We start from the raw sequence: 27,303 nt of genomic DNA on the forward strand, positions 1-27,303 counted from the left end.
AGTAACACGCTGCAGACACAAGAGGGCGCTGCTGTCCAGCTAATGTGAGTTCCATCCTTCTAAACTGCAAAGTCAGTCATTAAAGTACTTAGTAGTCTGTTGTTTTGTTCCAAAAAGCAGAGAAACCATGGAATAAATGTTCAAATATAGACCTGCTATAGGTTTAATTGTTTTATTTCAGTTGTGCTGCACCTTTTTTTGTTTTGTTTAAGTGTATATACATATATGTATTATACATATATTGAATTTATTGTTGGTTTTCTTACCCCGTTTCTCTGAATTTACACATATCATATCAGATTGTTGCTCTTGTTGGTAGTTGATTGAACCTTTTTGTGTCTTTTGTGTATTTCTGGTTCAGGTGTCGGAGGGGGAGCCCACAGAGAAAGATGCCCTGCAGCCCGGAAACCACATGGTGTGTGCGGGCTACGCGCTGTACGGCAGCGCCACCCTGGTGGCCCTCAGCACCGGGGCCGGCCTCAACTTCTTCATGCTGGACCCCGTGAGTACTTCACTGCTCGGGTTTCCCTGCCGTCTCCTCGCCGGCAGCTTGTTTTAGGAGTTTTTATTGTTTTATTGCCCGATAGCTGCTTTTTTATTTGAGAAAACACACGTTTATTACCCTGTCTGTCATTCGTCCGCGCTGCACTGCTCCACAGTAACACCAGGGGCCGTAAACACACGTAAAAACCCTCTTTTATTGGGCACTTGTCTTGTATATTGCATGTATTGTTGTTTTCCTTTTTTTACAATGTCATCTTTTCATCATTTCAAAGCGGCAATCCTTCAGGATTTGACTCCTGCTTGATTTAGACTCTCCGTTTGAGTGAAAACATAGAAAAGTTCAGCAGTCTGGAGTCTTTTTATTCATCCATCTTATTGGGGTTTTAAAAAAAAAATTCACTCGTCTTTACGCTCTCGTTCTTCAGGCCATCGGCGAGTTCATCCTGACGGAGAAGAACGTGAAGATCAAGCCCAGGGGGAAGATCTACAGTCTCAACGAGGGCTACGCCAAGTACTTCCACCCCTCCGTCAACGAGTACCTCAAGCACAAGAAGTACCCGGAGGTCAGAGGGCACGTCAGCAAGCATCACAAACACAGAGCCCCTTTTTAACCTGCTGCGGTGCGGAATCTGGCACCTTTAACCAAACGTGCACAATAAAAACACACACACACACACACGTCTAAACTTGAGGCAGGATTTCAAACTGGGGTTCTTAAAATGTCTCTAAAGAGCCCAAAATAATGTAATTTTCAATGTGTCGTTGGGCTTTATTTACGACATATGGAGTCAATTTAAAAAAAAAAAAAAAGAAAGAATAGGTGACATTTTGAGGGACGAAGCTAGCGTGTGTGTATAAACATTTTTAACCGGCCGGACCCACAGACGTGTGATCCAGACGGTCAGCTGACGGCAGGAAGCGTGGCGTTGCTCAGGAAGCTGCAGCCTCTGCTCTGGAAACGCTGCTCTCCAGACTCAGCACTTCTGTACGGGCACAGTTCATCTGGCCGTCGGTGCACTTTTTCTTTTTTTTTTCTTTTTTGTAGGAAATGCCAGCTTGACCTTGTCCCTGAATAAAAAAATCTGCAATTCTTTATTTTTTTATTCAGTTCTTATCATTCAATGCGGCTTCAAGTCGACCTGTTTTAGAGGGGAAACCCCACTCAAAGTCTGTATTTGGAGTCTAAAACACGAACCTGTGAGCTCTGGGAGGTTAGTTTGAGTGATAGAAAATAAATAAAAGTATCAAAACATCCCCAAAAAATCCACTTAATCCAGCTATCGTTCTTTTGTGCGCCACATATCTGAAAATAAAAGTTGAGGTTGGCTCCAACTTTCTGTCCTATTCAATTAAAAAAAAAAAGGCTTTTCTGTTTTTATCATTTGGGACTATTTGTTCATATCTAACGCTGCACTTTAAGTGTAACTCTATTTCATTTTACTCTCTGAAATCCCATTTTGTCTTTTTATATCCTCGTGCCTCTTTTTAAAAAAAAAATCTTTGGTTTCTTATATGCGGCAAACCTTTTTATGGTGTTAAGGATGTTAACATAATGTTTGCACATCAACCCACAAACAGTGGCATCGTCGCTATATCGATCGTACACAACCTGCAGCTCAAAGTGTGTGACAACACTAACAAACGTTGTCTTTTCCTAAAGTTGTTAGCGTCCTACGATGGATTGTAAATGGTGTATTTTGGCCTTGGAAATAGAAAATGTGTCGAGTGATGTCTTCTACCAGTTAAGAACCGCCATCGGCTGATGACTCATCGCCGTGTGACACTTTACTCGAGCATCATTTAGCAGTAAAGCCTCGCGTGTGTCGAAATATCAAAAACTTGTCTCGCAGGCTCCAAACTGCAAATGAACGTAGTTTAAAGATGGCGTCTGTGCATCTGCAGCGTCAGTAAAAGTCTTGGAAATTAGGAAAAGATGATATTATAATAACTCATCTTTCTGACTATTTATTCCAGGAATAATAGTACTTCCTAAACCACCAGAGACACAACATCAAAGTAAAATCTGAGTATGTTGCATCTAAAAAAGTACAACGTGTTCAATTTGTAGCCAAAAAGCATTTTAACACCGGATGGGAGTCTTAATACTAAAGCTTAAAGAATGTTCTTCTCTCGTCAGCGCTAATTAATCTTTATTTGTTTTTAAATAATTTGCGTACACAACTTTCCCACACTCTCTCTCTTTCTTTTTGCATTCTCTTCTCCTTTTATTTTAGGACGTTCCATGCTGGCTCAACAGCTGCCAGCTGGATCTGCTTTTCTAAAAAGTGTGCAGTGTGGGAGGGTCTGTTTTTGGGAAATACTATGCACACACACACACACACACACACACACACACACACACACACACACACACTCTTGGGCACCGCTCCCTCATGATGACTGGGAAATGACTCAGCTAGCACATGACTGTGCAGTCACCTTGTGCCGGTCTGAACACGAAGCTCACTTTCTGCTCTGAGTTTCCTTCAGTTTAAAGTACTCGTTTTCAGGAGTTTGGCGCATTGAGCATTAACATTTGGATGAAATGCATTAAAGAAGCTCTTTTAAATCATAAAAGACTCACAAGCGCAGCTTGTTTTTTGTCGGTTTGCGTAATGCGGCTGGATTAATGTGTGTCACAGCTGCTGCAGACGGACTTCGACCCGTCTGTTGTTTGTTTGTTTAGCAGATCTGAACAAAAACAATCTGCTGGAGCTGCAACTTACAATGAGCTGCATGACTGACCTCTTTATTTATATATATATATTGGTGCTGGGCAAAGACGAACAAAATTAATCGATTAATTCTGTGATTAACAGCGATTAATCGCATTAACTAATGTATTACACGCTTTTATTTTAAAGTAATGTTAGCAGAACAATATAACAGGCACTCTCGGAGCAACAGCAATTTAGCATACAGTATATAAAGCTGTTTAGTTACAGTTAGCTAGTTACAGTAAGCTAGTTATAGTTAGCTCAAGTTACAGTTAGCTAGTTACAGTTAGCTTGTTTCAGTTAGCTAGTAACAGTTAGCTCTAGTTACAGTTAGCTAGTTACAGTTAGGTAGTTATAGTTAGCTCTAGTTATAGTTAGCTCTAGTTACAGTTAGCTCAAGTTACAGTTATCTCAAGTTACAGTTAGCTAGTTACAGTTAGCTAGTTACAGTTAGTTACAGTTAGCTAGTTAGTTAGCTAGTAACAGTTAGCTCTAGTTACAGTTAGCTAGTTACAGTTAGGTAGTTATAGTTAGCTCTAGTTACAGTTAGCTTAAGTTACAGTTAGCTCAAGTTACAGTTAGCTAGTTACAGTTAGCTAGTTACATGCCGTTGCTTTGTACATGTATCAGCCACATCAGCAGCGGGAATCGGCAGGAATTAGTCGACCTTAACCACTAGAGACAGTATTTTGCTACATTATCTACACGCTGTTGGCGCAACGTCACGCTTACACATCAAATAATTCATATTTATTGTTACTAACAGAACCTTAAATACAATATCTGAGTACGCCGTCCACCATTAGACTTAAAATAAACAAAAACAATCATTTAACGGACGTGAGATACAGATTCTTCCCTCCACGCACTAACATTTAAATGCACCATTACTCCCCGCAGGACGGCAGCGCTCCCTACGGAGCTCGCTACGTGGGCTCTATGGTCTCGGATGTTCACCGCACCATCGCCTACGGAGGGATCTTCATGTACCCCGCCAACGAGAAGAGCCCCCAGGGAAAGGTGACCTCCGACCCCTGTGAAAGACCTGTTGCCACCGCCACAATTGTCACGACTGTCGAACTGTTTATATATGATTAAATATGTGTCTGTGCCGGTCACAGATGGGCTACAGACTGGTTCTAGACTTTTGACTCTCCCACTAAAACCACCACCACCACCTATGTATATACAGAGTGCTGCATGAATGAGTCCTGACACCAGGAAATGAGTCGGCATTTTTCCCCTCGTCCCAAAGATCAACAGGTCTTTTTTTAAATATATTGGTGAATAAAAAACGTTTACAATGGCTGAAAATCGCCATCTTTGACCAAAACAAAGGGAAAATATTAATTTTTTGTGCCGTTTGCTTGCAAAGCTTTTTCACTGCAAAACAACAATCCCGTTTATTTATATATATATATATATATATATTTAATGCGAGTGTCTTTCTGTAAACTTTTGTCTCCCCAAAGCTGCGGCTGTTGTACGAGTGCAACCCCATCGCCTTCCTCATCGAGCAGGCGGGAGGCGTGGCCACCACCGGCACCCAGAGGGTGCTGGACGTCCAGCCCGAGACCCTCCACCAGCGGGTGCCCTTCGTGGTCGGCTCTCCCGAGGACGTCAACGAGTACCTGACCTTCGTCGAGAAGTACCCGTAGTTCACGGTTCCCATGGGAACTGTGTTTAGATCATTGTTAAAATGTTTTGAATATAAATATAAAATACAACTGTATTTTGCTACGGTTGTAGAAAAATGACAAATATTTGCTTAATTGTACTAAATTAGCATCGTGACATGTTTCAATATGTGACCTTCTGCAGCTTTCCTTACATTTGAGCTTGAGGACGTTTAAAAGTCATTAAACGAAACATTTAAAACCACACGATGACGGATTAAAAAAAATTAAAAAAAATGAAAGTTAACTGTTTCTTAGTTTGTGCAAAATCCTGAAATTGACCTGTTGATAAAAGTTTTTACGCTTTCACTCGTTTCACCTCCATTATTCTCAGCTGTCAGTTCACAATCCGTCTTATTCCAGCTTTTATGAAGATTCCACCATTTCTTCTCCAAAATCATAAAATTCTAGATATTGCATTAATATATTTAAATATATATTGATATTGAAAATATCAAAAGGGGTTTTCATATTTATATATTTTTTTATTCATAGTTATGTCTTGTAATAAGAAATATCAGGACAAATAATAATTGTTTACATTAGTTAAATAAGTTAAATGGAAAACTACTGGATTCAGACTACTGTAAAACGTCTTACAGTAAATTACCGTCATCAATTTTCTAATCAAGCTGGCGTCTTTACTGTATGAAAATAATTAAAATAAATAAATACAGTATTATTTTAATGGCATCAGTTTCCCCAGCTAAGTATTTCTACTGTGTCCACAGTAACTTATCTTGATCAACCTGTACAGTCATTCGTCAGCCGTACACACTGGGGAGCAGGCGTTACGACTCCCAGAATGCACCGCGTTCACGGCGACATACAGAATAATACAGTCCAACTTTAGAATATGAAACCCAAACTATCAGAGACAATGTCTGCGTTTCTTTAATCACTCTCTCCTCAGGTTGCGTAACAGTCTTGCAGCTCACTGTTTGTTCTGCATATCAGCAGCTGAAGTAGGGGGTGCAGTAAATATGTTACACACACACACACACACACACACACAGGCTTTACTGTTCAGATGCTTGTAATACTGTGATTATTGGGTTCAGTCAGCAGGTCACATCTGACCTAAAGTAACAAAAGAATAATGCTTCGTTGAGCTTTAACAGTATTGGAGGAAGTAAACGTTACTTCAGTAAAAAAAATATTAACATACAAACCAAAAAGTACCAAAAGTACTCAATTTGCAACGTGGCACATTTCAGTAAATATTATTTTTTAGATTATAATTACTAATTTCATTCATGTGAAAAGATGTTTTATTCATCTGCAAAGTAACTTAAATTGAGTAAAAAGTACAATATATCTTTTTTTAAATTTTTAAAAAAATATAACACTTATTTTTAACAGTAATTTGATTAAGATTCTTCTTCTAAAGTGTTTACTTTATTTATTGAATATTCAATAATTTAATAAAGATATCTCAGCAACACAACTTGTGTCTTTTTCAAACAGTAGTACCTTTTGTTTTACCAGTTAGTACATAAACAATGAGTCAATTGATGTAAACAATCAATAATGTATCAAAAACGTATCAATATTATGACAGCCAGATCATTAGAGGACGTCACATTTTATTGACTTAATGATCAGTTTATCATTTGGTTCATATTATGCAGGTATCAGCTGCTGTGGGATTAACAACAAGCCCAATTAGTGCACTTTTTAAAAAGGTAAACCCGGTAATATTAGTGTCACGACATTGATCCCTACATTTGTCAATGAGAGCATTGAGAAACGTGAAAATAAATAAAATCACTAATATTGTCAATACAGGGCTGCACGGTGGTGTAGTGGCTAGCACTGTCGCCTCACAGCAAGAGGGCCGCGGGTTTGATTCCCGGTCGGAGCGGTCCTTCTGTGTGGAGTTTGCATGTTCTCCCCGTGGCAGCGTGGGTTCTCCGGCTTCCTCCCACAGTCCAAAGACATGCTGCAGGTTAATTGATCTCTAAATGTCCCAAAGGTGTGAATGTGAGAGTGAATGGTTGTATGTCCCTACATGTGCCCTCGATGGACTGGCGGCCTGTCCAGGGTGTCCCCTGCCTTTGCCCTATGTCAGCTGGGATAGGCTCCAGCGCCCCCGCGACCCTAATGAGGATAAGCGGTATTGAAAATGGATGGATGGATGGATTGTCAATACAGGTAATATATTGTTTAACCCAATTTTAAAATTAATTTAAATAGAATTTTTTTTTTTTTTCGCACTCAAAGAACAAAATGATTATTTTTTTTTAAATGTTGACATTTTGTAAAAACTTCATCTTAAGAAACCTTCAAGAAGCTTTTAAGAAGTCCCAAACACCCAAAACTAGTGTTTCACAACTTTAATTGATCACAGTAAAAGTAGAATCATTTACAATGACCGAAGCAAGTGTTCATTTATCGTCACTCGCCAAGAAGCATAGGCATATTTACAAAAATTAAAAACACTAAAATGTTTTCAGATAAAATAAAAGTGGCAGAAAAACCAGCCAAACAACCACAACAACAACAAAATGGCGCCATTTCCCTAAAAACAGTGTTTCCTCCTCATAAAACATCATGCAATCTCGTCGTCGTCGTGGCTTTCATCCAAAAACTATTGCAATTGAAATAAAAACTATGGTAAAGTGGAGGCGTGCGGGACGTTAGACGAGAGGGTAACTGGCTGCCGTGGCGATGCCGCAGTGGTTCTTCCTGTCTTTGGCCATGAGGATGAAGCCTTGGTCTCCCCACTTCACACCCCAGCTGCAAGAAGACACAGGGAAACAGACACATTCGTTAACTTCATAGATTTGTCATTTTATTTTAGCTAAATTTGATAGTCTGCCTCGGAAGATCGAGAGAGAGCAGCTGCAGAGTCGGCACTTCTTCTTTTTGGGAATTTAAAGGGTTTCGATCAAACCGGAGTTCGAACCGTGCAACGAGTTTTATTTTGAGATCGAATGAAAGTGTGTTTTATTAATAATTTATTTATCAATTACGCTTACGAATATACCAGCAAATCGCCGGTTGAACCGTATCAGCCAACCCGGATTTAAATTTAAAAACTAATTATATTTTAAGCGTCTAGGACTTAATAAAAAAAAAGGAGTGAGTGAGAGTGAGAGAGAGATAGATAGATAGATAGATAGATAGATAGATAGATAGATAGATAGATATTCAGGTAGTAGTTAAACCTAAATACTGCAGACTCAGCGGTTTCCACCGACCTGTTCTTGACAATCCAGTATTTCTTCCCGTCCACATCCTCTCCCTCGAAGCCGTAACCCACCACCAGCACCCCGTGGTCCAGGTTCTCGGTGCTGCACGCCTTCTCAAAGTAGATCCCTAAAATAAAAAAAATAAATAAAACCCCACCCCAGTTAGTTACATAGAAACGTAAAAATAAAAAAAACACAATAAATAAAGATTCTAGCGTCTCGAACTGACCCGACTGGTAAAACTGGAAAGACTCGTGTCCGGCGTCGATGGCGACGGAAACGGGTCCCACGGCGGCCACGGCCTTCATCAGGGCGTGCTCCTTACCGGTCGGTATGTCGACGAAGCCGGTGTCGTTGGCCGAGTTGAAGGCGGAGTCGTAGTGACACGGCAGGGTGTCCTGGAGGAAGAGGGGGTGAGCAATATGTAGTGATCACGGATCAATAGGCGATGCCTGTGCTCCTTCCATAACCATCAAAGCATGACCGTGAAACAGCTTCTTTTTGTTCGCTGTTAATTAAACTAGTTTGATTATCTTTTTTTTTTTTTTACAATTTCACAACAGTAAAAAAAAAAAAAACGATATTTCTAGACTGTTTGGTTTCCGAAGTGCCGTCTTTAAAAAAATGTTTTTTAAAAATAAATATCGGGAAAAGAAGTCATTCATTTGACCTTAAAGTCGTGAAACCGACTTTATACAAGACCTTTAAAAAAAAAAAAAAATGAAGTGAAGGTCTCCACTCACCGAGCCCACGTAGGGGTAGGACTGCTCCGAGTCCAGGCCCTGGTTGTCCTTGACGTACTGGAAGGCCTGGTCCATCAGGCCGCCGTCGCAGCCCTCGTTGCCCTGGAGCCGGGAGCAGTCCACCAGGTTCTGCTCGCTCAGTGACACCAGAGTGCCCGTCTTCCTGAAGTGCTGACCCTCCAGGGAGCCGGTGCTGCTGAAGGCCCAGCAAGAGCCACACTGACCCTGAGAGAGAGAGAGAGAGAGTTCATAATGTTGTTTTCTGACGTCGGCCATTTTGTTACCGATGCTCTCTTTTTTACGTGACTCGGAACAATTCATTTCAAATAAATAAATAACCTATTTCCCGTTAAATACGCGCTGCTATTCTTAACTTTCTTTAGTGTTGAATTGATTACTTTTGGTCTGCCGGTGGGACAAAAATTATTGATTTAAAAAAAAAAAAAAGGTTAATAAAAAGAAGTTTAGAGCTCAGATTCCTTTATATACATTTGCTGGTTTGTTAGTTTTAACTCGGCTTAAACATTTTAAAAAGTAAACCTGCGACTAATTGTTCCTCATCTCCCCGGCTGCGGAAAGCGCACTTTGCGCCTATAAATTAAAAATTTTAAAAAGTGAAAGTTGCACTTTGCTCGGATCCAATCGGTTTCAGCTTACAGGCTGCTGATGCATCGAGCTGCTGAACAGACTGTACATTCGGGGAGGGGGAGGAGGGCGTGGAGCTAGATAACAAAAACAACCCGCTAGTGGCCATCTTATCTTTTCTGTTGGAGCAAAAATATTTACTTTTGGTCGACAGAGCGCCCTCGTCGTTTCATTTGGGACGGTCAGCAAAGACCGACCCCGTTTGTGTTTTACTTTCATTAAAGTCCATCTTTGGGACGATAAAAGGACTCAAACTCTTACATTTCTGTTAATATTGGGTTGTTTTCTTAGTTTACATGGCTTCTAAAATACCCGTTTGACATGCTAGACGCCTACGAGTAGTCAAACTTCAACTTCATTTTTGTCTAGTCGGCGTAAAGCAAAAAGAGGGGGAGGAGCGTCCCGTTACCTGGTCCTTGACGGGGGTGACGTAGCCCTTCTCCCTCCAGTCCACGGAGCTCGGGGCCTCCAGGAAGTTGGGCTCCATGAACAGGGACCCCCTGAACTTCCTCTGCGCTTTGTGCTTGTAGCCGTTCATGAGCTGCCTGAACTCCTCGTTGGTCTGCGGAGAGGAGGAGTAGTTGGTTTTGAGAATTTGGACTCAGAAGAAGAGTTACTTCACATTTACTATGCACAATGTTTATGAAACAGATTTTTTTTTAAATTTACTATCAAATTAATTAGTTTTTTTCTTCCAGACACTCAAAAAAAGACCCTGATACGAGTGTCCAGGTGTGTGTGTGTGAGGTCTCACCATGTCCCCAAAGCGGTTCATGCCCAGGCGGTAGGTAGGTGTGTGTGTGTGTGTGTGTGTGTGGTCTCACCATGTCCCCAAAGTGGTTCATGCCCAGGCGGTAGGTAGGTGTGTGTGTGTGTGTGTGTGTGTGTGGTCTCACCATGTCCCCAAAGTGGTTCATGCCCAGGCTGTAGGTGTGTGTGCCCATCGAGTGCTCCAGGTTGTGCAGCTCGATCCTCTTCAGGTTCTTCTCCCACACCATTCTCCTCCAGCCCTCCTCCTTCTGCAAAAAAAAAAAAAAAAACACAAACAACAATCAGATATTAAAATCGTTGTTGTTGTCGTGGTAATGGACCAGCTTGCATAAACCCAAATGCGTTACCTCGTGGTACTTCCTGCTGTGCCAGCTCTTCCACAGGTCCCAGTGGTCGTCCAGCTGAGGGTCCAGACTGGGGGCGGAGAGGGCGGCTCCAAGGCACACGGTCAACACGACGAGGGGCAGCATGGTTACTTCCTACTGGGGGGGGGGGAAACAAACAAAAAAACAAACAGTTAGGACTACACTACACAAGAAGCATTGGGAGCCCCCCCCTTCCCGTAGGTCGAGAGGAACTTCGCTCGGATCCCGACAAACAACAACCCCCCCACCCCCCTGTTTTTGTTGTTGTCCGCGGTCACGAGATCCGGGACGAGAACCGGCACGGAGGAAGAATTACACCCGGGGAAAGAAATCAAAATGAATCTTTTTAACTGGCAGCGTGCCAGACAACGGAGCGTTTTAAGTCATGAATCCTGCTGCTGGGTATTAATCGGTAAGCGGTTATGCAAGAGACGATCTTTGATGTAACGTCGGGCTACCGGGGAGCGAGACAAAGACCGAGCCGAAGGAAACAAGATGGCCCATTGTGGGAAGGTAGCAACACAAATATATATATATATATTTAAAACAATAAAATGCATTAAGACGAGATGATATTAGCTTAATGCCTATTTTTTTTTCCCAACGGACACTCGTGGTGGATCCTCCTGTGAAAACGAATATCCAGGGACATTTTTTAGCACTATATACATATATATTATTTTCTTCGACCAAAGCGAGTAAAAAGAAATGTAAAACTTACTGTATTCTCGTCACGGTTCAACTCCCGAGTAGAAACTGAGCTCCTCGGATCGAGGCACGCAAGTTTTATAAAGGCCCGACTGGCAGCTGAAAAAACGTCCCACCGAGCTCTCTGATTGGCCCGCTCCTTGTTTATCCCTCCCCCCCCCCCCTCCTCCTCCCTCCCTCTCGGCTTGTGACGTCATCGCCACACGTGATTCCTCCCAACTGGAATGGTGACGAGGAGAGGATAGGGTGTCTTCCCGGAAGGCTTAAAATAAAACGTTTTTTAATAATTAATAATTAAGGAACCCTTTTTAATTGATACCCAAATACTATGATATTGATTAATAAACAATGAGGTGATCTAATGTAAGGCTAAAATATAAGTGTAACAGTGTGTTGATACTGGAAATGGGTGTTTTCAAATGCATTGAAGTTATTAGGAAAATGCAGAAAAATTTGATTTCAGAGTAATCAAGAGTTGAAGGTGTTATCCTTAACTATTGCGTGACGAGTGCTTCTGCTTCTGAAAGTTGTTTTTTTTAACATGTATGCATGTGCACGACACTGCTGTGACAGCAAAAAGTAAAGAACATAACGTACACATTACCCAAATAAATCCACACAAAATCCTCCAGAAGTCTAAATGAGTGGGTTTCCACCACTTGAACATATGTGCAATATTAATGATATTTACATGCATGGTGCTGAACTGTATATACGCACAGATTTACGTGTTGCCATAACCTGGTTTTCACATGATTTACGTAGGTAAACATCATTCAGGAAGTGCTATTAAGGAGTTAGATAGTCGGAATCTCTTCATCTCAAGTTTCAACAAACAGCAGCTTTTTAAGCTGCAAAACAATGTGACCCATCACCTCAAACTTTGACCTGAGCCACCTTTTATTTTGACCTCGCCTCAGACAAAGCTGGGACTTTGAAGAACTGCCATGTGAAACTTAAGCTATTGTTCAGTTTATGTTCAATAAAAGATAAAAATATGGGCGATGCACAATGTTTTCATCACCTGAGCCGTGGAGATGAATGAATATTCGGCTTCACGGCAGGACTTCAGGGACGTGGTGGCACGCAGTCAGGAGTTAATGAATGTCAACGCTCATGTGATTGATAAGATTAAGAAACAGTTGTTGATGCGTTTAAAACAAATTCTTTTGTCTGACATCACAATACATTTACTCTGCTTCAGCAGCACCATTTCCTTTTCTTTTGTTCACTTGAATATATAGATGTTAAGCTACTTTTTACTTCCACAGAGGTACATTTTCATGCACTATATTTAACTGACGTAAAAGTTGAAATACAAAAAGTCTAAAAATACTCTGTTGCAAGTAAAATAAATCTTTACATAAAAAGTACTTGTGAAACAGAATGGCTTTTTTTCAGTGTTATATTATTATAGAATATTATATTTATCTGTTTTATCAAATTCATCTAAGATCATTTTGATGTTGTAAATCCTAGATGCTTTGTGTGTACTACATATTTTGTATTATACAGCATGTCAAATAAATGTAATGGAGTTCAAATTCAATGTTTTCCTCTAAAATGTGGTAAAGTAAGAGGATAAAATGGCAAGAATAGAAATAGTCAAGTACAGCTATGTCAAAGTACTTGAGTAAATGCACTTTATATTCCACAAATGCAGATCTTATATGCAAAAGAAATATAATTAATTATTGATTTACCAAACGGGATATAAATTGGTTTGAATTTGCCCTAATTTGACCTCTAAAATGAATAGTCAGTAATAATAATTAAATGAATAAGATAAACAATATTATTACTTTGGTATCAACCAATTAATTGAACGTTTGAAAACTTAGAAAATAGATATATAAACGACTTAAATCACACAAACCTCACACGAACAACTAATACAATAACGTCGCATGATTCATGCACATCTGTAACTTATGTCACGAGTGTGCACGCTTCCTCTGCATCACACTTTACAGTGAGCTCAAAAATAAAAGTGCCCTTGAGTCGGCAGAAAGCGCCTTCAGCAGCTGATGTTGCTCAAGCGGAGCGCGACCATCGGTTTGACTGGGCGCTTCCTGTACCAGCAAGTCCGGCCAGTTGGATGCATTCATATCCGTTGCGTAGATACTGGGAGCAAAATGTTTGTCAGCGAAAAAAAGAAAAGAAAAAAATACTCATTATTGGAATTATCACGAGAAATTTCACTGACTCATTCAACTTGAAAAAGGGCAGTTAGTGCCGCTGGTTGAGTTGGACTTTTTTTTTAAACGTTTATTTATACAATTAAAACAAAAGATTTTGCAGTCGGATCATACTTTTGGTACATGAACCTAAACGTTAAAGTCATTATGGCCGTCGGATACGTTTAGAAGCGGAGTAAATGTTTCCCTCTGAAATGTTTTTGAAGTCAAGAGCGCACGTTATCACGAGACGGACTCGAGTAGAATACTTTACAGTTGCGCAGTACTTTGAGTGAGTTACCTCGTACCGATGCTTTCTCACATTTTTGAAATACTTTGACTCAAGTCAAAGCCGGTAAACGTGAAACCAGATGCAGCTTGTTAGCGTAGCTTAGCATAAAGACTGGAAACGGCTAGCTTGGCATTGTCCAAAGCTACAAAATCTGCCCAAACGCACTAATAAAAACACGTCATACCTTGTTTGTGTAACCCGAGGACCCGAGTGTTATGTTCTGCTTCTCCATCCATTAAACAAACAAGACATAACGTGTGTGTCGTGCGCTTTAGAGGCCGCTGGTCGGCAGGTATTTTGCTATGGAGCTAGGCTAGCTGTTAAGCTAAGCTAACGGACCGCTGGCGGTATCTTCGCATTTAAAAGCGGACGTCCCCCAAATCTAAACTCCCCCCGTTCACACGTTTGTTCCGTCAAATGATTTCATGTTGATTGTAGTCGCTAACTTGGCCCGGTGGTGAACTTTGTTAACCCCCCTGTGAAGCTTGGTGTATTATTTATACATTCTTTAGATTAGCGGTTATCAGCCAGCCGGTCTGACACAACAGACTAAACAGACCTGCACAGATAAACACGTCTACAGGCCGTCTGCAGCCTCCATTGAGCCGTTCACACTATTGATCCGGGGGAACCGTGATGACCGCGCTAAGCGTCTAGCCACGCAGTCGAAAGATTCACTGAGGACAAAGCGGCAACAATCATTAGCTTATCACCCGGAGACGAGTGAACACCTAAAGGACAAGCTAACTACACGGCATTTCTGTGAGATCATTTACTTAACAAGATCAAGAATAATCTTTGGAAGTCAATTTACAGAACAAGGGGGGACGATAAGTCCCGAAAGCACAGAGAAAAAACATCTTCAGGACTGCTTTTAATGTGCGATTGTGTGCTCTATGCTCTTATTGTTTTTATTTATTTGTTTTTATTGTATAATTTTTAGGATGATTTAAAAATTTTCGTACAGACTTTTTGAGTGCTACGAAAAGCGCTATATAAATGAAATGCATTATTATTATTATTTGGACATTAACATTGTATACCGATGAAGCTCATGATTGAAAGCTCCAGAAGAGCTATACACTCACTCGAGGTGTCTTAAAAATATCACTAATAATAAACCATTATTGTTATATTTAAAACTTCAAACGACCGGCTGGCAAAGTTCGACTCAGATTCAGTTTAGATCACGTCAGCTAACGTTAATTCAGTTTTAAAGCATTACACTAATATTATCTTTCGTTAGCACCTCCCAGCTGTGACATGTATCAGTAATAATAACTAATAACGGCACCTCGCCCAGCGATATATCATAAAAATGCTGCGTAAAACTGTTTATGCGTCAGAAAAATTATATGTTATTGTAATATATTAATAAACGTTAGCCGTAAAACATGCTAACGTTGGTCTCCTCAATACATCCATGAAACTTTGTGTCGATTCATCAAAGCAAATTGTGATTTTTGCGACAGCTTATTGACGCTTGTTTGCACGCACCAAAGTGGATATTTTATCTCCGTGTTTCTTATCGTTTCCACAGCCTACTCTTCTGGATGTCTTCAGTATTCACTGTGCGTCTGGACTGCTGTTGGTCTTTTTACGGATTCTAAGGAAACATTTGTGAAAAATTGTGATTAAAATGAAGAGTTGTAGTAGTAAAGACAGGAGATTTAAGCAAAACAAACACTTTTGTTTTATAAGTTGAAGTTATGGTCTTATTTTGACATTTTTTTAAAACCTTTTTCAGTTGGAAATGCATTTAAAACTTTATTCCAAAAGGCTAGAAACCACATTACAAAGTGTTAAATGTGACATAATGTATATTAAAAATTATGCATTAAAAAAATAATTTAAAAAATCATCCAGTTTTTTTGCAAAATCAGCAGGACGAATTCAGATACGTGTGATTTTAAACGGCACACTTTCTGCTCCGTTTGTCCCGTCGGTCGTAAGCAGCGGAGGCAAGTTGAGACAAAGCAGTCATGTGAGTGTGAGTGTGAGTGTGGGTGGAGGTGTGGGTGGAGGTGTGGGTGGAGGTGGAGGTGGAGGTGCAGCACCACAATGAACCCACAGTGTGTGAATAACAGCCTGGAATCTGGTGGAGGACAAACAGAGCAAAAGACATTTGAATTAATACGCAGTGAGGTCGTCCTTTAAACCAACACAGGAGGGGAAACAAATAGATGTACAGTATATATGTATATAAATAGATTTTCTGATCTAGTGATTTACTTACAAACTATGTGCCACACAGCTAAAAAAAAAAGAAAGCGTTTTGTTTGTCTTGTTTTTTTCCCCCCCTTTCTCTTTAATTTGACTCATTTCATGTAAAAAAACAACAACTATAAAACAAGAATAAGACAAATCAAGGGTTTTAAATCATTTGAGGGGCCAGAGCATTTTTTCTTCTTCTTAAATGTGTAAAATAAAAATAGAAAAAAGTGTCAGGAAGCCGACAACAGGAAAATCTTGTTAAAAGATAATTACACTAATTTGTAAAGTATAAAAAAAAAAAAAAAAGCATAAATGGCGCAGGGAACAACCTCATTGTCTCCTCGTGACTGCAAAATAAAATGAATAAAAATCAATACCTGATATTGTAAACGTCTTTCTATTCAATTAAATATATTTATTTAAATCATCGACAAATCAAGATTAGTGGATGTAGACCACGTCTACTAAAAATCAGTAAATCAAAAAAACAAAACAAATCTGTCCATCTTTCATAAAGAGAATAAAAAGGTGGAGGAAGTGATTAACTAATTGATTTATTTATCGATTGCTCCGTTTGTAATTAACACCACCCTCTTGTATTGTAAAACAATGGTTCCCAGTTTTAATTGTCTCGCCACCAACATCTGTCACGTCAACATACACCTGTAATCTTAATAATAATAATAATAATAAAGTAACTTAACGTTACCTTTTAATAGTTTGTCTTCAAGTACGAGAGAGACGACATCAGGTAAAGAATTTATTATAAAATGTATTATACACTATAAAGTGTCAGAAGTACTAAGAACATGGCATTCCAAGACATGCGAAAAGGACGCAACATAAATAGCGAAAAACAAACAACAACAACAACAAAAGAAACCAACGTGTGCAATGTGGCGATCAGACCCCGGAGTCTCCGAGACTCGGGGAAACAAGTTTAGATTACAGAGTTCGTCTTTCCTCGTCGAACAGAAACACACAGAAACGCGTTCTTCGAGACAAAGTTGATAATAATATAGCGATTCCCAGCTTTTTCACAAAAAAAACCCATATTATTCACTTCCCTTTCTGAACACATCACTTCTCAGCTCGTATACTGTACAAGGCAATAATTATAATATTAATAATGATAGTGTGAGGATCGACCGGGTGTGTTTTAGGCACGCGGCATTGGCAAACTTCCACAAAAAGCTTCTGCAAAAAACAAAAAGGTGTTCGTGTGAGACTTTTAAATTCCATTGCGTTCTTTTGTACACGCGTTGAGCGTTTCACCACCGTATCTTTGATGCGTATCTTTTTTGTGTGTGTGTGTGTGTATTCTTAGGAGAGAGGCGTAGTACATTCCTTTTTTATTGGGATCATTGGGGTCAACGTACAGAGTTCGACCAGTTCTGCTGCGTGGATGGGCGAGTTCAGGCCGAGGCAAAGAAAGTATCGGAGATAGTAGTTCAAGTTTTATCCACCGGGGGAAGAAACAGCAGACAGGAAACACTCGGGCACGTTTTTTTTTTTTATTTCATCAAACTGTGACGCTGCGTCCTGAAAAAAAAAAAAAAAAAAAAAAAAAGACCCCAAAAAATGTCTTTCTTTTCTTCTCCTTCTTCTTCTTCTTCCGATCACCAACATTATAAAAACCGCCAGCTTTCACAAAAAGGGGCGTCGCCAGTCAACGTCACGCCATCTTTTTTTTTCTTTTTCGCTTTCGCCATAAAAGACGAAAAGCGAAAAGGGAGACGTGACGCCACGCGGTCGACCCAGAGAAGCTTGGAGTCACCTGTCGAAGCTTTTAAAAAGCAGGTGTGTTTTTACGGGATATATAATACATGACCTTTTAGCCTCGTAGAAAATGCAAAAAAAAAAAATCTACTTTTGTTTTCATCGTTTTGGTGCCACTTTCTATTCAAGGTAAAAAGGAAGCTCAGCAGATTCTGGTCGCGCTCAGTAAATGGAGTGAAGACGTTTATAGTTACACTTCATTTTTAAAAAAAGGTCCCATAGTTATCGTTAAGGAACTGATATGTTACTGTAAACTCTTTGAAAAGAGAACAATCTCTTAAATCTGGTGATGATTATAGGAAAATACAAAAATAAATAATCAGTATGCAGACTAAAGAAAACACTTAATGTTTGAGGATTAATATCTATAAAGGACCTTTTTTGCTGACCGGCAGTTTGAAACATTGTTTATTTATTATAATAATATTAATAATACGGCTGAAACGATTAGCCGTGTAATAAATTAGCCAATCCAACTGTAGCAAAAAAAATGTGATAATCGAGAATTCATTTTTAATCTCTTTTATTAATTTTTTTTATTAGTGCAGCTAATTCCAAAAATAACTTACCTGCTAGAGATGCTTTTTAGTCTTTTCGCTTCGTTGCAGATCATATTTGATTATTACTATTAATTAAGTTGAACTTTAATCAAGTTTAAATTGTTAACGCCCCGCTACGTGACGTAGCTCTTTTCCAGGAGGCTTCTCGGGGAAATTACGGGACTCGTAAAAAAAAAAAACGAATTTACCACTGAAGAGATTTCTGCTGTTTGGGATGAATGACGACGTAATACTTCCAGAAGATCGTCTGAACACTGAACAGACAACAGCAGGATCCCCGTCTCCGATTTCACTCTCTGTTCCAGTGAAATCTAAAAATCGTAACGCGAGCCGAGCTTCCTTTTCCCTTCTTCATTTAAACCCCCGTAGCCTTTTTCCATTTTAAGACTTGATTGAAATTACGTGTCAACAAGGCACAGTTCTTCAAATGTTTGGAAATAACTACCGTTTCTTGAATAATGAGACGACTTGTGCTCTTTAGGGAGGTAGAAGGCCACAAAATGCTGTTAATTTATTAAACGCTAAGCTTGAACGGCCCAAACGGACGCAAGGAGGGAGGTAATATTAAATATGTAACTGTGGAGGACGAGAGGGAGCAAAGACGGCAAGTCCTCAGTTTTCATTTGGATATTTGTAAAAAAAAAGAAAAGAAAAAGGTCCAAACATGAGACCGCCATGGTAACCATTCTTTCACGTAGATGTTTGTACTTTTTCTAAATGTCCTCCGGCTGTTGGACGAGTGAGACTTCCGTGTGCCGTAGAAGTAGGAGGGCAATATAAACTAGCAGCACGACAAGATTAAGAACACGGGAGTAAAAAGCACGGGGGGGGGGGTTCCTCTTTGGAGCTCTTTCACCACATTCATAGGCGGAAGGAGAGGTCTGCTGTCCGGGCGTGGACGCCACATCTGGTCCACGCCGCCCAACGCAAGGAGCGAGCAGCTGGACGATTGCACTTCATGTTCATTCCCACGTACGTCCCATTCGGTCACGTCACGCGAAGCTTGGCGAGGCCGGGAAGCCGAACCCCCCCCTCCACTTCAGCGGGATACGACGGAGCTGATTGAGTTGTACGACGTGCCGCCGTTGCAGGTGGGGGGGTAGCCGTTGGCGGCGGCGACCACCGCTTCCATGTTGACCTTGAAGACGGGCGACGCTTTGAGCAGGAAGTCGGCGGCGTCCCGGCGGCCCAGCTCCCTCAGTTTGGCCATCAGCGCGCCGACGGTGCTGTCCGCTCGCGCGCTCCACGCCCGCAGCAGCGCCGCGGTCGGGCTGGGCTGCGGCGCGGCCTGCTGGGAGCCCGGGTCCGAGTCCAGCTCAGGGGGTGCGCCGCCGTTCGGAGTCCCGTTGGTGTGCTTGGCCACCAGGTCCGTGAGGCCGAGGTTCATGGCCAGCAGGCACCAGTCTTTGCCCAGAGCGTCGGGAGGGTCCAGCATGCGGCACAGCTTCCGGCGAGCCAACAGCGGGACGTCCGATATGTGGATGTCCTTTCCCAGAGTACCCTGCTGGTAAACCTCGGCGCAGCCGAATGACAGGATGCTGCTGAAGCTCTCCCGGTAGCCGCCCATGGTGTTGGTGAGCGAAGACTCCCGCTGGACTTGCGCCCGGAAGAAGTCTTTGGGTTGGTAGACCATGATGGGGGCGTGGTGCTCCCGCAGCTGCTGGGGACTCAGGTAGTATTTGGCCGTGAGCAGTCCGGGGAGCGTGGAGGTCAGCAGGTTCTCCGTGATGCTGCAGGCGGTGTCCAACAGGGCATAGCACTTGGCCCGCTCAGAGTCGTGCCCGCGCACCTGGATCTCCACCCCTTGGCCGTGGTTGACCAGCAGGATCATGGCCTCCGCTCCTCCCTGGCTCACCTTGGCCCCGTTGGTCCACAGGTGAATGTCGCCGTCGAAGTCCTCCCCGCCTTCCTCCTCGGGCTTCTGCTGGTGGCTCCAGCGACACAGGTTCACCTGCAGTTTGTGAAACAGGCCACAGGGGAAGGGGGTCAGGTGCTCCGCGGGGACGAGTCGCACGCCGCCGTACAGCAGCGAGTCCTCCTCCTCCTCCTCCTCCGTCCAGGAGCGGTGGAGGCCATTGGTCTTGATGAGGGCGGGGATGTCCACCATGGCGGGGTTGGTGGCGTCGCGGGCGCAGACGTCCATGGCGTCCAGGATCTGCAGCAGCTCGTCCACGTCGCTCTCGGGGGCCAGAGCCTGCACCTCCTCCAGCCTGTAGCGCCCCCTGTAGTGGTGGATGGCCTTGGGCGTCTCCACGGAGAGCAGCTTGCCGAGGACGTTGCTGCAGAGCCAGCGAGGCTCCAGCAGGACGACGTCCTGCACCGTCTCGCTCTGCATGATGTTGATCTGCGGGGAGGAGAACGAGGGATTGGAGGAGAGTGTGGATAAAAGAAAAAAACATGAAAATAAAGTTTAATATGGTTCAACATATTGACAAAGACAATTTCTGAGTCATTGTTTACAGCTGACAACCACGGTTTGGCTTTTTATTTATTCATGAACAAACAGCGCACCCTGGTGGCCATCGGATGAACGGAAAAAATCAACCGCTGCAGACGAGCTTGGATTGATTTATTGTCGATTTATTACATAGAAAACATAGAATTATAAATATCAATGACGCGAGCACGCTCTACGCAACTATTGTCAAGTATTAAAATGAAAACATCAATAATCTCAATAAATATTTTGTTATTTTCCAAGAAAACATATTGAACTGTGTGATTTTAACCAATCATAATACAGATGTTTTTCATATATATATATATTTTTTAATATCTCATGTACCTCCCCCATGCTGTGCAGCTGCAGGGCCAGCGTGCGCAGGTGGTCCTGGCTGACCAGCGGGTTGAGCTGCTCCTGGACGTCGCTCACAAACTGCTGCCACGACGTCAGCTGGTTGGGGCCGCTCAGCTTCCTCCAGGCCGGCAGCGTCGCCAGCAGACGCTCCGACAGCAGCGTCATGGGGCAGCAGCTCTGCAGCGGGGGGGAGGAGGGAGGAGGGGGGGGGGGTTAATACCTGGATTCACTGCACGCCATCTTTTCTATGTCTGAATTCAGCGGTATGAATCGTAAAAAACTAACAACTTTGTATGTTTATTTTCTATAATCTGACACAAGAAGGCAGAAGGCATCGTGGGAATGTGCTTGGCTCCTTCAGACTTTGAATTTATTAAAATAAAACTTGATTATTAAGGAAATTGTGATACTTTCAACCGCGTGAAGTGGTTTGAAGTACAAGCACACATATATTGAAAGGTAAAGACGTATTGAAAACATTATCGAAAACAGGTGAGGAGGTGTGTGTGTGTGTGTGTGTGTGTGTGTGTGTGTGCTCACAGAGATGATGTTGGCACGAAGCTCCTGCAGGTGACTCCTCAGCAGCTTTATGTCTTTGGAGTTCGAGGCTCCGGCATCCATCACAAACAACGTGTCACTGATCTGCAGGTCGACTCCGAACCTGATGAACAAAGACTTTTAAAAACTTAAATCTCTTGACAATATGAAAATATATGAAATATAAATCCGAAGGAGAAACCCTTGTGTTGCTGAGGCTCATGGGAACTGTAGTAAATCCCATCACCATTTGCCTCTGCGTTGCCAAATCTAGTCATTAACACTAACAGTGTGAGTCCCAACCTGTTCCTGACTTCCTTGAGCAGCGCGTTCTCCTTGTCGTAGGTGAACTCTCCAGAGAACGCTCTGGGGACGTCGGCGAGGTCGGCGTGCGTCGCCACCAGGACGACCACGAGGGGCTGCTGCACCCGCCCGCCGAAGGCTGCGGGGAGGACACGGTTCACTCTTGTTACACTCCCGAACATCCACCAACCGGATTCACAAGCAGCAGAACACAATATGCATGCACACGACTTTGATGTACTTTACGTGAGTATTTTTTAAATGTTGTACTACCATCTACTACACCACATTTAATATTTTTCTTATTTCATTTGCTACTTTTACACAAGTACAATGCTGCCATGACAACGTGAAGTATCACAAAAGGCCACAATCTTTACTGAAGGTCTGGTCGAGTCTCTGGAAATACAATTGCGGACCAAAGATTGTCGTCAGGTGAAATAATCTTTTAGATTTAAGGCAATATTGAGTGGCTGGCTCAAATATAAATATATATATATATATTTTCCTCAATTTCATTCCAGCTGCGAGTATTTTAGGGATTTATCCTCACCGATGTTTTCCTGAGGCAGGTTGAGGGCCTTCAGCAGGTTCAGCCAGTAGGTGATGTGTCCCAGCTGGGTCTCGTACGGCTCCTCCAGGCTGAACAGGACCAGGTGGATGGCCGTGGCGTCGTTGGCCGCAAAGTAGTCGTAGGAGCAGTAGTAGACCGGGTTCCCCGAGAACTCCCACACGCTGAACTCCCCCACGCCTGCGGAGAGGGGAGACGAAGCCACGGGTAAAGCATCTCCGATGGGGGCGAGGGTTTTTTTCGCCATTCAAAGGCTGTTTGAAGTCTTGGGACTCTCACCGTTGATGTTGCCGTGCTGGATGTCGATGGCCCTGGTGGCCTGGTCGTCGGCGGCGGACAGGGCGTTGTGGACCGGGGAGAAGACCTCCAGGACGCCTTTGGTCAGGCTGGGCTCGAACATCATGCTGCGGCTTCGCACGCTCACGTTCTCGCAGCCCGGGTACAGGTTGGAGATGCTCGACGACACTGAAACGCGAGAGGAAACGGTCCGTTAGTCCAGCCTGCAGCCGGTGGCCCATCCAGAGAAAACAATACCTAGATGGTTTCCGGCCTTTTGTAGATTGGATGCGTCATTTTTTATTTTGTTTTTAAATTAAAATCTACAAAAGTGTGAATGAATAGGATTATTTACAGAATAAATAAATAAATATATATATATATATATATATATAAATAATAAATAAATAATATATATAAATAATAAATAAATAATATATATATAAAAAAGTATATATATATATAAAAAAGTATATATATATATATATATATATATAAAAAAGTATATATAATGTGTATATATATATATAAAAAAAATAAGAAATATATATATATAAAAAAGTATATATATATATATATATATAAAAAAAATATATATATATACATATACACACACACACACACACACACATATAACGTGTAGTAAAATCTCTTATTGTACTTGTGTGTGTGTTTATAAAACACTTGAAATGTTGAAATATATTCAGGAAGATTATCATCTGTTCAAAGAAAGAAACTTTCAAACACAAGGTGGCGCTGTTCCACAACAAATAAAACCAACAACAAGCAGACGTCACCTTTGGATTTCCTTCTTATTGTGAAGGACCACACCCACAGCTCGTTTACACTTTCTGGTGTTGTGTGTGTGTGTGTGTGTGTGTGTGTGTGTGAGGGAGTGAAAATACTAAATGTGTGTGTTTAGTGCACTGAACATATCGGGGAGTCTCGCCACAGACCTACAGGATTGACGGCCACAACAACAACAACAACAACAAAGCGTTTCTGGAGACCGGGAGCAACAAGAGAAGGAACACCCGTTTCTACTCCAGGTGGGGTTACTGGGGGGGTAATGGGAGTTTATACTGGGTGAGTAAGGGGGTGCAAATCACGAGTTTCAATTCTTTGGACAGCGATACGACATTTGCCGACGTCACAAAGTCAAATTCCTTTAAATTAGATTCATATGTAATCCTTTAAATAGATTTTAAAAAAGGTGCAGCTTCTGTCACATTTGTCTTTTTTTTTCTGTCCTATGTTTTGCTTGTGAAAGGCCGAGGGGGAGGTGCGTTATTGTCCCGCTAGCCCCTCCCCCCCCTCTGAGAAGGAGAAGTGGTTACGAATAATAGATGCCTAAGGAGGGAATCATCACGTCAAGATGGGTCAATTCTTTGGGGAATAAAAAGAAAAAAAAAGGAACAATCCAAATCAATAAATCTGTCGTCACCGACAATCTGTGACCTTATTTTTTTTTAAAGTCTAGCACTGAGTTAAATATTAAAATAGAGCAAGAAATAAGAATATCTGGCGCATGTCATGACGATGATTGATGGGGAACGCTGCCGTCGTGCACTGAATGAATCCTTCTGGATTTCAGGTCCCCCCCCCCCGGCAGGTGAGAAGCTGAAGCACCGTGTTCACCCCCCCCCCCCTCTTCTCTCTCTCTCCGGTCACCTACCGGCGGGTTTGGAGCTGACGGGGGAGTTGGGGTGGCGGCTGCTGCTGGACATGCGTGTCCTCTTCCTCCTGAAGAGGCTGCGCAGGATGCCACATTTCAGGGACTCCAGCAGGGAGCTCTTCCCGGCTCCGCAGTGTCCGAACAGCTTCAGCTTGATCCTGGGCTGCACGGTCTGAGTGGGCCGCAGCTGCTGGATGAAGCTCAGCTTGTGGTTGTCCTGACGACAACAAAATAAATTAAAAAAAACCCGTTCAGGTCACATTGATCGACGGTATGACACGGACTTCCTGCTTCTTCGTGTCACGGAGCCCCAAAAAGCACCTAACAGACATGGAGGTGTGCGCGCCATCTATGTATTATATTTCATATATTTTTTTAATTTAATTTAATTCTGTTATTTATGTGTTTTTTATTATTATCCGTTTTGGCTCATTATTTTGATCCGCTCACTAACCGAACACAGTTATATATATATATATATATATCACGTTTATATCAAACACTGGACACTCGGGGGTATATATATATATATATACATACATACATACATACATACATATATATATATATATATATGTAAATATATATATAAATAAATAAATATATTATATATAAATTATAAATAAATATATATATTATATAAATACACATATATATATATAAATAAATATAAATATATATATATATATAAATAAATATAAATATATATATATATATATAAGTAAATATATATATATATATATATATGTAAATATAAATATGTATAAGTAAATATATATATATATATATATAAATAAATATAAGTAAATAAATATTTTAATAAATTATATATAATATATAAATACATATAAATACACATATATATAACTAAATATAAATATAAATATATATATATATATATATATATATATATATATATATATATATAAATATATATTGATCGTATTTCACCTTTTTAAGCTTTCCCAACAAAGAAATGATGAGTTCATGTTGCTCGGTGTGGGCCAAGTCCTCCGCCGTCTTTCCATCCTGAGGGAGGGAGAATAAAAGATGAATACATCATTTAAGTTTGTTATGCGTGAACGTTCAAGTGTTTCTAATACACATTTTTGCATTGACTAATATAAACTGCGACTGGAAGAGTCTGCAGCAACAACATGCCGTCAATAACATAAATGTATTGTATGTTTTGTTTGTTGTTTTATTATTTTCTGTGTGTTTGTACACTGCCTTTCATAACATTACACTAATAATTTAGCATCAGACTTCTGGAACCTGTTGTTTGGGAATTTTTTTGTTTTTTTGCAGCAGAACCAGATTCATCAGGTTTTTATTCCACGAATAGCTAAAAACAGACTAAAAAAAAACATTGGTTCCGCTTTAAGCAGTTGATTAATTACAGCTGCACCCCCCCCTTATCTGTAGTATACTAGAGAAGAGGAACGAACAAGAGGCTGAAATAAAAAAGGTTCCCTGTCAGCTGACCGGCGGGCGATGAATTATACATCTCAATATGTGCCTTTTTAAAACATGCACAGCACATCGGCCATTCAATATTAACAGCTCGAGGATGCAGAGAGAGAAAGAGGCATCTGGCCCGGGGGAGCCTTCCGATAACCGACTGGTTGAATTAAAGCGTATAAATAAATATATATATTTGCTCTGCAGATCAGAGTGAAATAGAAAAGCCTTGAAACACAATAAAGTTTATTAACGATTGCAGAGAGAGAGGTTTACGACAAAAAAAAGGTGAAGGATTTCAAAAACGGGCCTTCCCCCCCCCCCCCCCCCCCCCCAAAACTCCCAAAACTCTCCTCACGCCCACTTCAGGACGCGCGTTTTAGCGGCGGCGACTTACGGCGGCGACGACGTCGACGTTGGCGCCGGCCAGGCAGAGGTGACGGACGACCTCCAGGCTCCCGTTGTTCGCGGCCAGATGGAGGGGAGTCCTGCCGTGCTGCACGAGGAGACACAGATAAAAGCCAGGGGCAAACACAGACAGATGACTCATAATATAGTATAATATAATATAATATAATATAATATAATGTAATGTAATATAATATAATATAATGTAATGTAATAACGGGATAGAGGGCCTGCAGCATGAGGCACAGCATGGAGGAACCCGTCTGCCTCTAACCGGCTATATGTGGGGATAAGAGAGGCTGGAAAAAAATAACTCCTGTCCATCTATTGTGCCGTCAATCAGTCGAATGGCTGCCCCCCCCCCCCCCCCACACTTTTACACACATCAATCCTGCAGCAAATCCCCATTTCAAAAAGGTGTTACAGAAGCAGCTGATCAATAACAGTCCAGTGTCTGTCAGGCGTGAAGGAAGTAATGGAGAGAAGATTTGACCCCTCAATACAACGCAGCCAGGAAGGTGTTGCTGTACAAAGTACGTGATCCTTTCAAAATAAAATCATAGAAATAGAAGTGGAAAAAAATGGCCAATTATAGTGGTCAAATATATCAAACCGGTATGATCATGATATCCATCAAACGCCATGTTTCACTGTGTTTTATTAAAACAACCACAGCAAACTACATAAAAAAATATTAAAAAACACTAATGCACTGCAGCATTTTTTATTGGCTTTAAAGTTATCTTTAAAAGAGACACTTTGAAAAAAAAAAAAAAAAAAATCTTTTCTACCAGTCAAACAAAAAGCAGGAAAGTCAAAATAGGACTATATATATATATATATATATATATATATATATATATATATATATATATATATATATATATATATATATATATTTATATATATAACTGTGTTCGGTTAGTGAGT

General features: G+C 41.3%; 3 protein-coding genes across 9 annotated transcripts in view; 1 reads left to right on the forward strand and 2 right to left on the reverse strand.

Moving 5' to 3' along the window:
* fbp2 (fructose-1,6-bisphosphatase 2) overlaps positions 1 to 5,206 on the forward strand; it is a 9,219-nt gene extending 4,013 nt beyond the window's left edge. Inside the window, exons 4-7 of the mRNA XM_034540670.1 lie at positions 362 to 502; positions 930 to 1,067; positions 4,122 to 4,241; positions 4,694 to 5,206. Of these exons, the coding sequence (XP_034396561.1) occupies positions 362 to 502; positions 930 to 1,067; positions 4,122 to 4,241; positions 4,694 to 4,879 (585 nt within the window). The 3' untranslated portion in view covers positions 4,880 to 5,206. The remainder of the gene's footprint in view (positions 1 to 361; positions 503 to 929; positions 1,068 to 4,121; positions 4,242 to 4,693) is intronic.
* A 2,012-nt stretch (positions 5,207 to 7,218) lies between these two features.
* ctsla (cathepsin La) lies at positions 7,219 to 11,463 on the reverse strand. 5 transcript variants are annotated; one of them, XM_034541305.1, is made up of 8 exons: positions 11,337 to 11,463; positions 10,598 to 10,732; positions 10,376 to 10,498; positions 9,889 to 10,041; positions 8,835 to 9,059; positions 8,321 to 8,489; positions 8,101 to 8,218; positions 7,219 to 7,636 (listed from the first exon to the last, which is right to left on the reverse strand). In XM_034541305.1, exons 2-8 carry the CDS (start codon positions 10,718 to 10,720, stop codon positions 7,537 to 7,539), a joined length of 1,011 nt encoding a protein of 336 aa, XP_034397196.1. In that variant the 5' UTR covers positions 10,721 to 10,732; positions 11,337 to 11,463; the 3' UTR covers positions 7,219 to 7,536. The 5 variants fall into 5 exon arrangements, with proteins under 5 accessions (XP_034397196.1, XP_034397199.1, XP_034397197.1 ...); XM_034541308.1 differs by having other exon boundaries at positions 10,598 to 10,729; positions 11,337 to 11,405; XM_034541303.1 differs by lacking the exon at positions 7,219 to 7,636 and adding an exon at positions 7,924 to 8,017 and having other exon boundaries at positions 8,050 to 8,218; positions 11,337 to 11,443.
* A 5,290-nt stretch (positions 11,464 to 16,753) lies between these two features.
* The window catches only part of dapk1 (death-associated protein kinase 1), a 43,155-nt gene continuing 32,605 nt past the window's right edge, over positions 16,754 to 27,303 (reverse strand). For all 3 annotated transcript variants that reach the window (XM_034541220.1, XM_034541218.1, XM_034541219.1), the window contains 9 exons: positions 26,363 to 26,461; positions 25,456 to 25,533; positions 24,505 to 24,721; positions 22,833 to 23,018; positions 22,536 to 22,733; positions 21,983 to 22,121; positions 21,683 to 21,803; positions 21,131 to 21,319; positions 16,754 to 20,689 (listed from right to left, as the gene is read on the reverse strand). In XM_034541220.1, coding sequence (XP_034397111.1) covers positions 19,385 to 20,689; positions 21,131 to 21,319; positions 21,683 to 21,803; positions 21,983 to 22,121; positions 22,536 to 22,733; positions 22,833 to 23,018; positions 24,505 to 24,721; positions 25,456 to 25,533; positions 26,363 to 26,461 — 2,532 coding nt within the window. In that variant the 3' untranslated portion in view covers positions 16,754 to 19,384. The remainder of the gene's footprint in view (positions 20,690 to 21,130; positions 21,320 to 21,682; positions 21,804 to 21,982; positions 22,122 to 22,535; positions 22,734 to 22,832; positions 23,019 to 24,504; positions 24,722 to 25,455; positions 25,534 to 26,362; positions 26,462 to 27,303) is intronic.

Source organism: Cyclopterus lumpus, chromosome 9 (assembly GCF_009769545.1).
Source record: "Cyclopterus lumpus isolate fCycLum1 chromosome 9, fCycLum1.pri, whole genome shotgun sequence".
NCBI classification, from domain to species: Eukaryota; Metazoa; Chordata; class Actinopteri; order Perciformes; family Cyclopteridae; genus Cyclopterus; species Cyclopterus lumpus.

Bases quoted from the DNA above. Each gene is read 5' to 3' on its own strand.
- ctsla (XM_034541303.1), bottom strand. From the start codon at position 10,720: ATGCTGCCCCTCGTCGTGTTGACCGTGTGCCTTGGAGCCGCCCTCTCC. The intron at 10,042-10,375 runs GTGAGACCACAC...TCCTCTCCGCAG, and splicing joins TGAACCACTTTGGGGACATG to ACCAACGAGGAGTTCAGGCA. The intron at 8,219-8,320 runs GTCAGTTCGAGA...TTTTTATTTTAG, and splicing joins TTTCCAGTTTTACCAGTCGG to GGATCTACTTTGAGAAGGCG.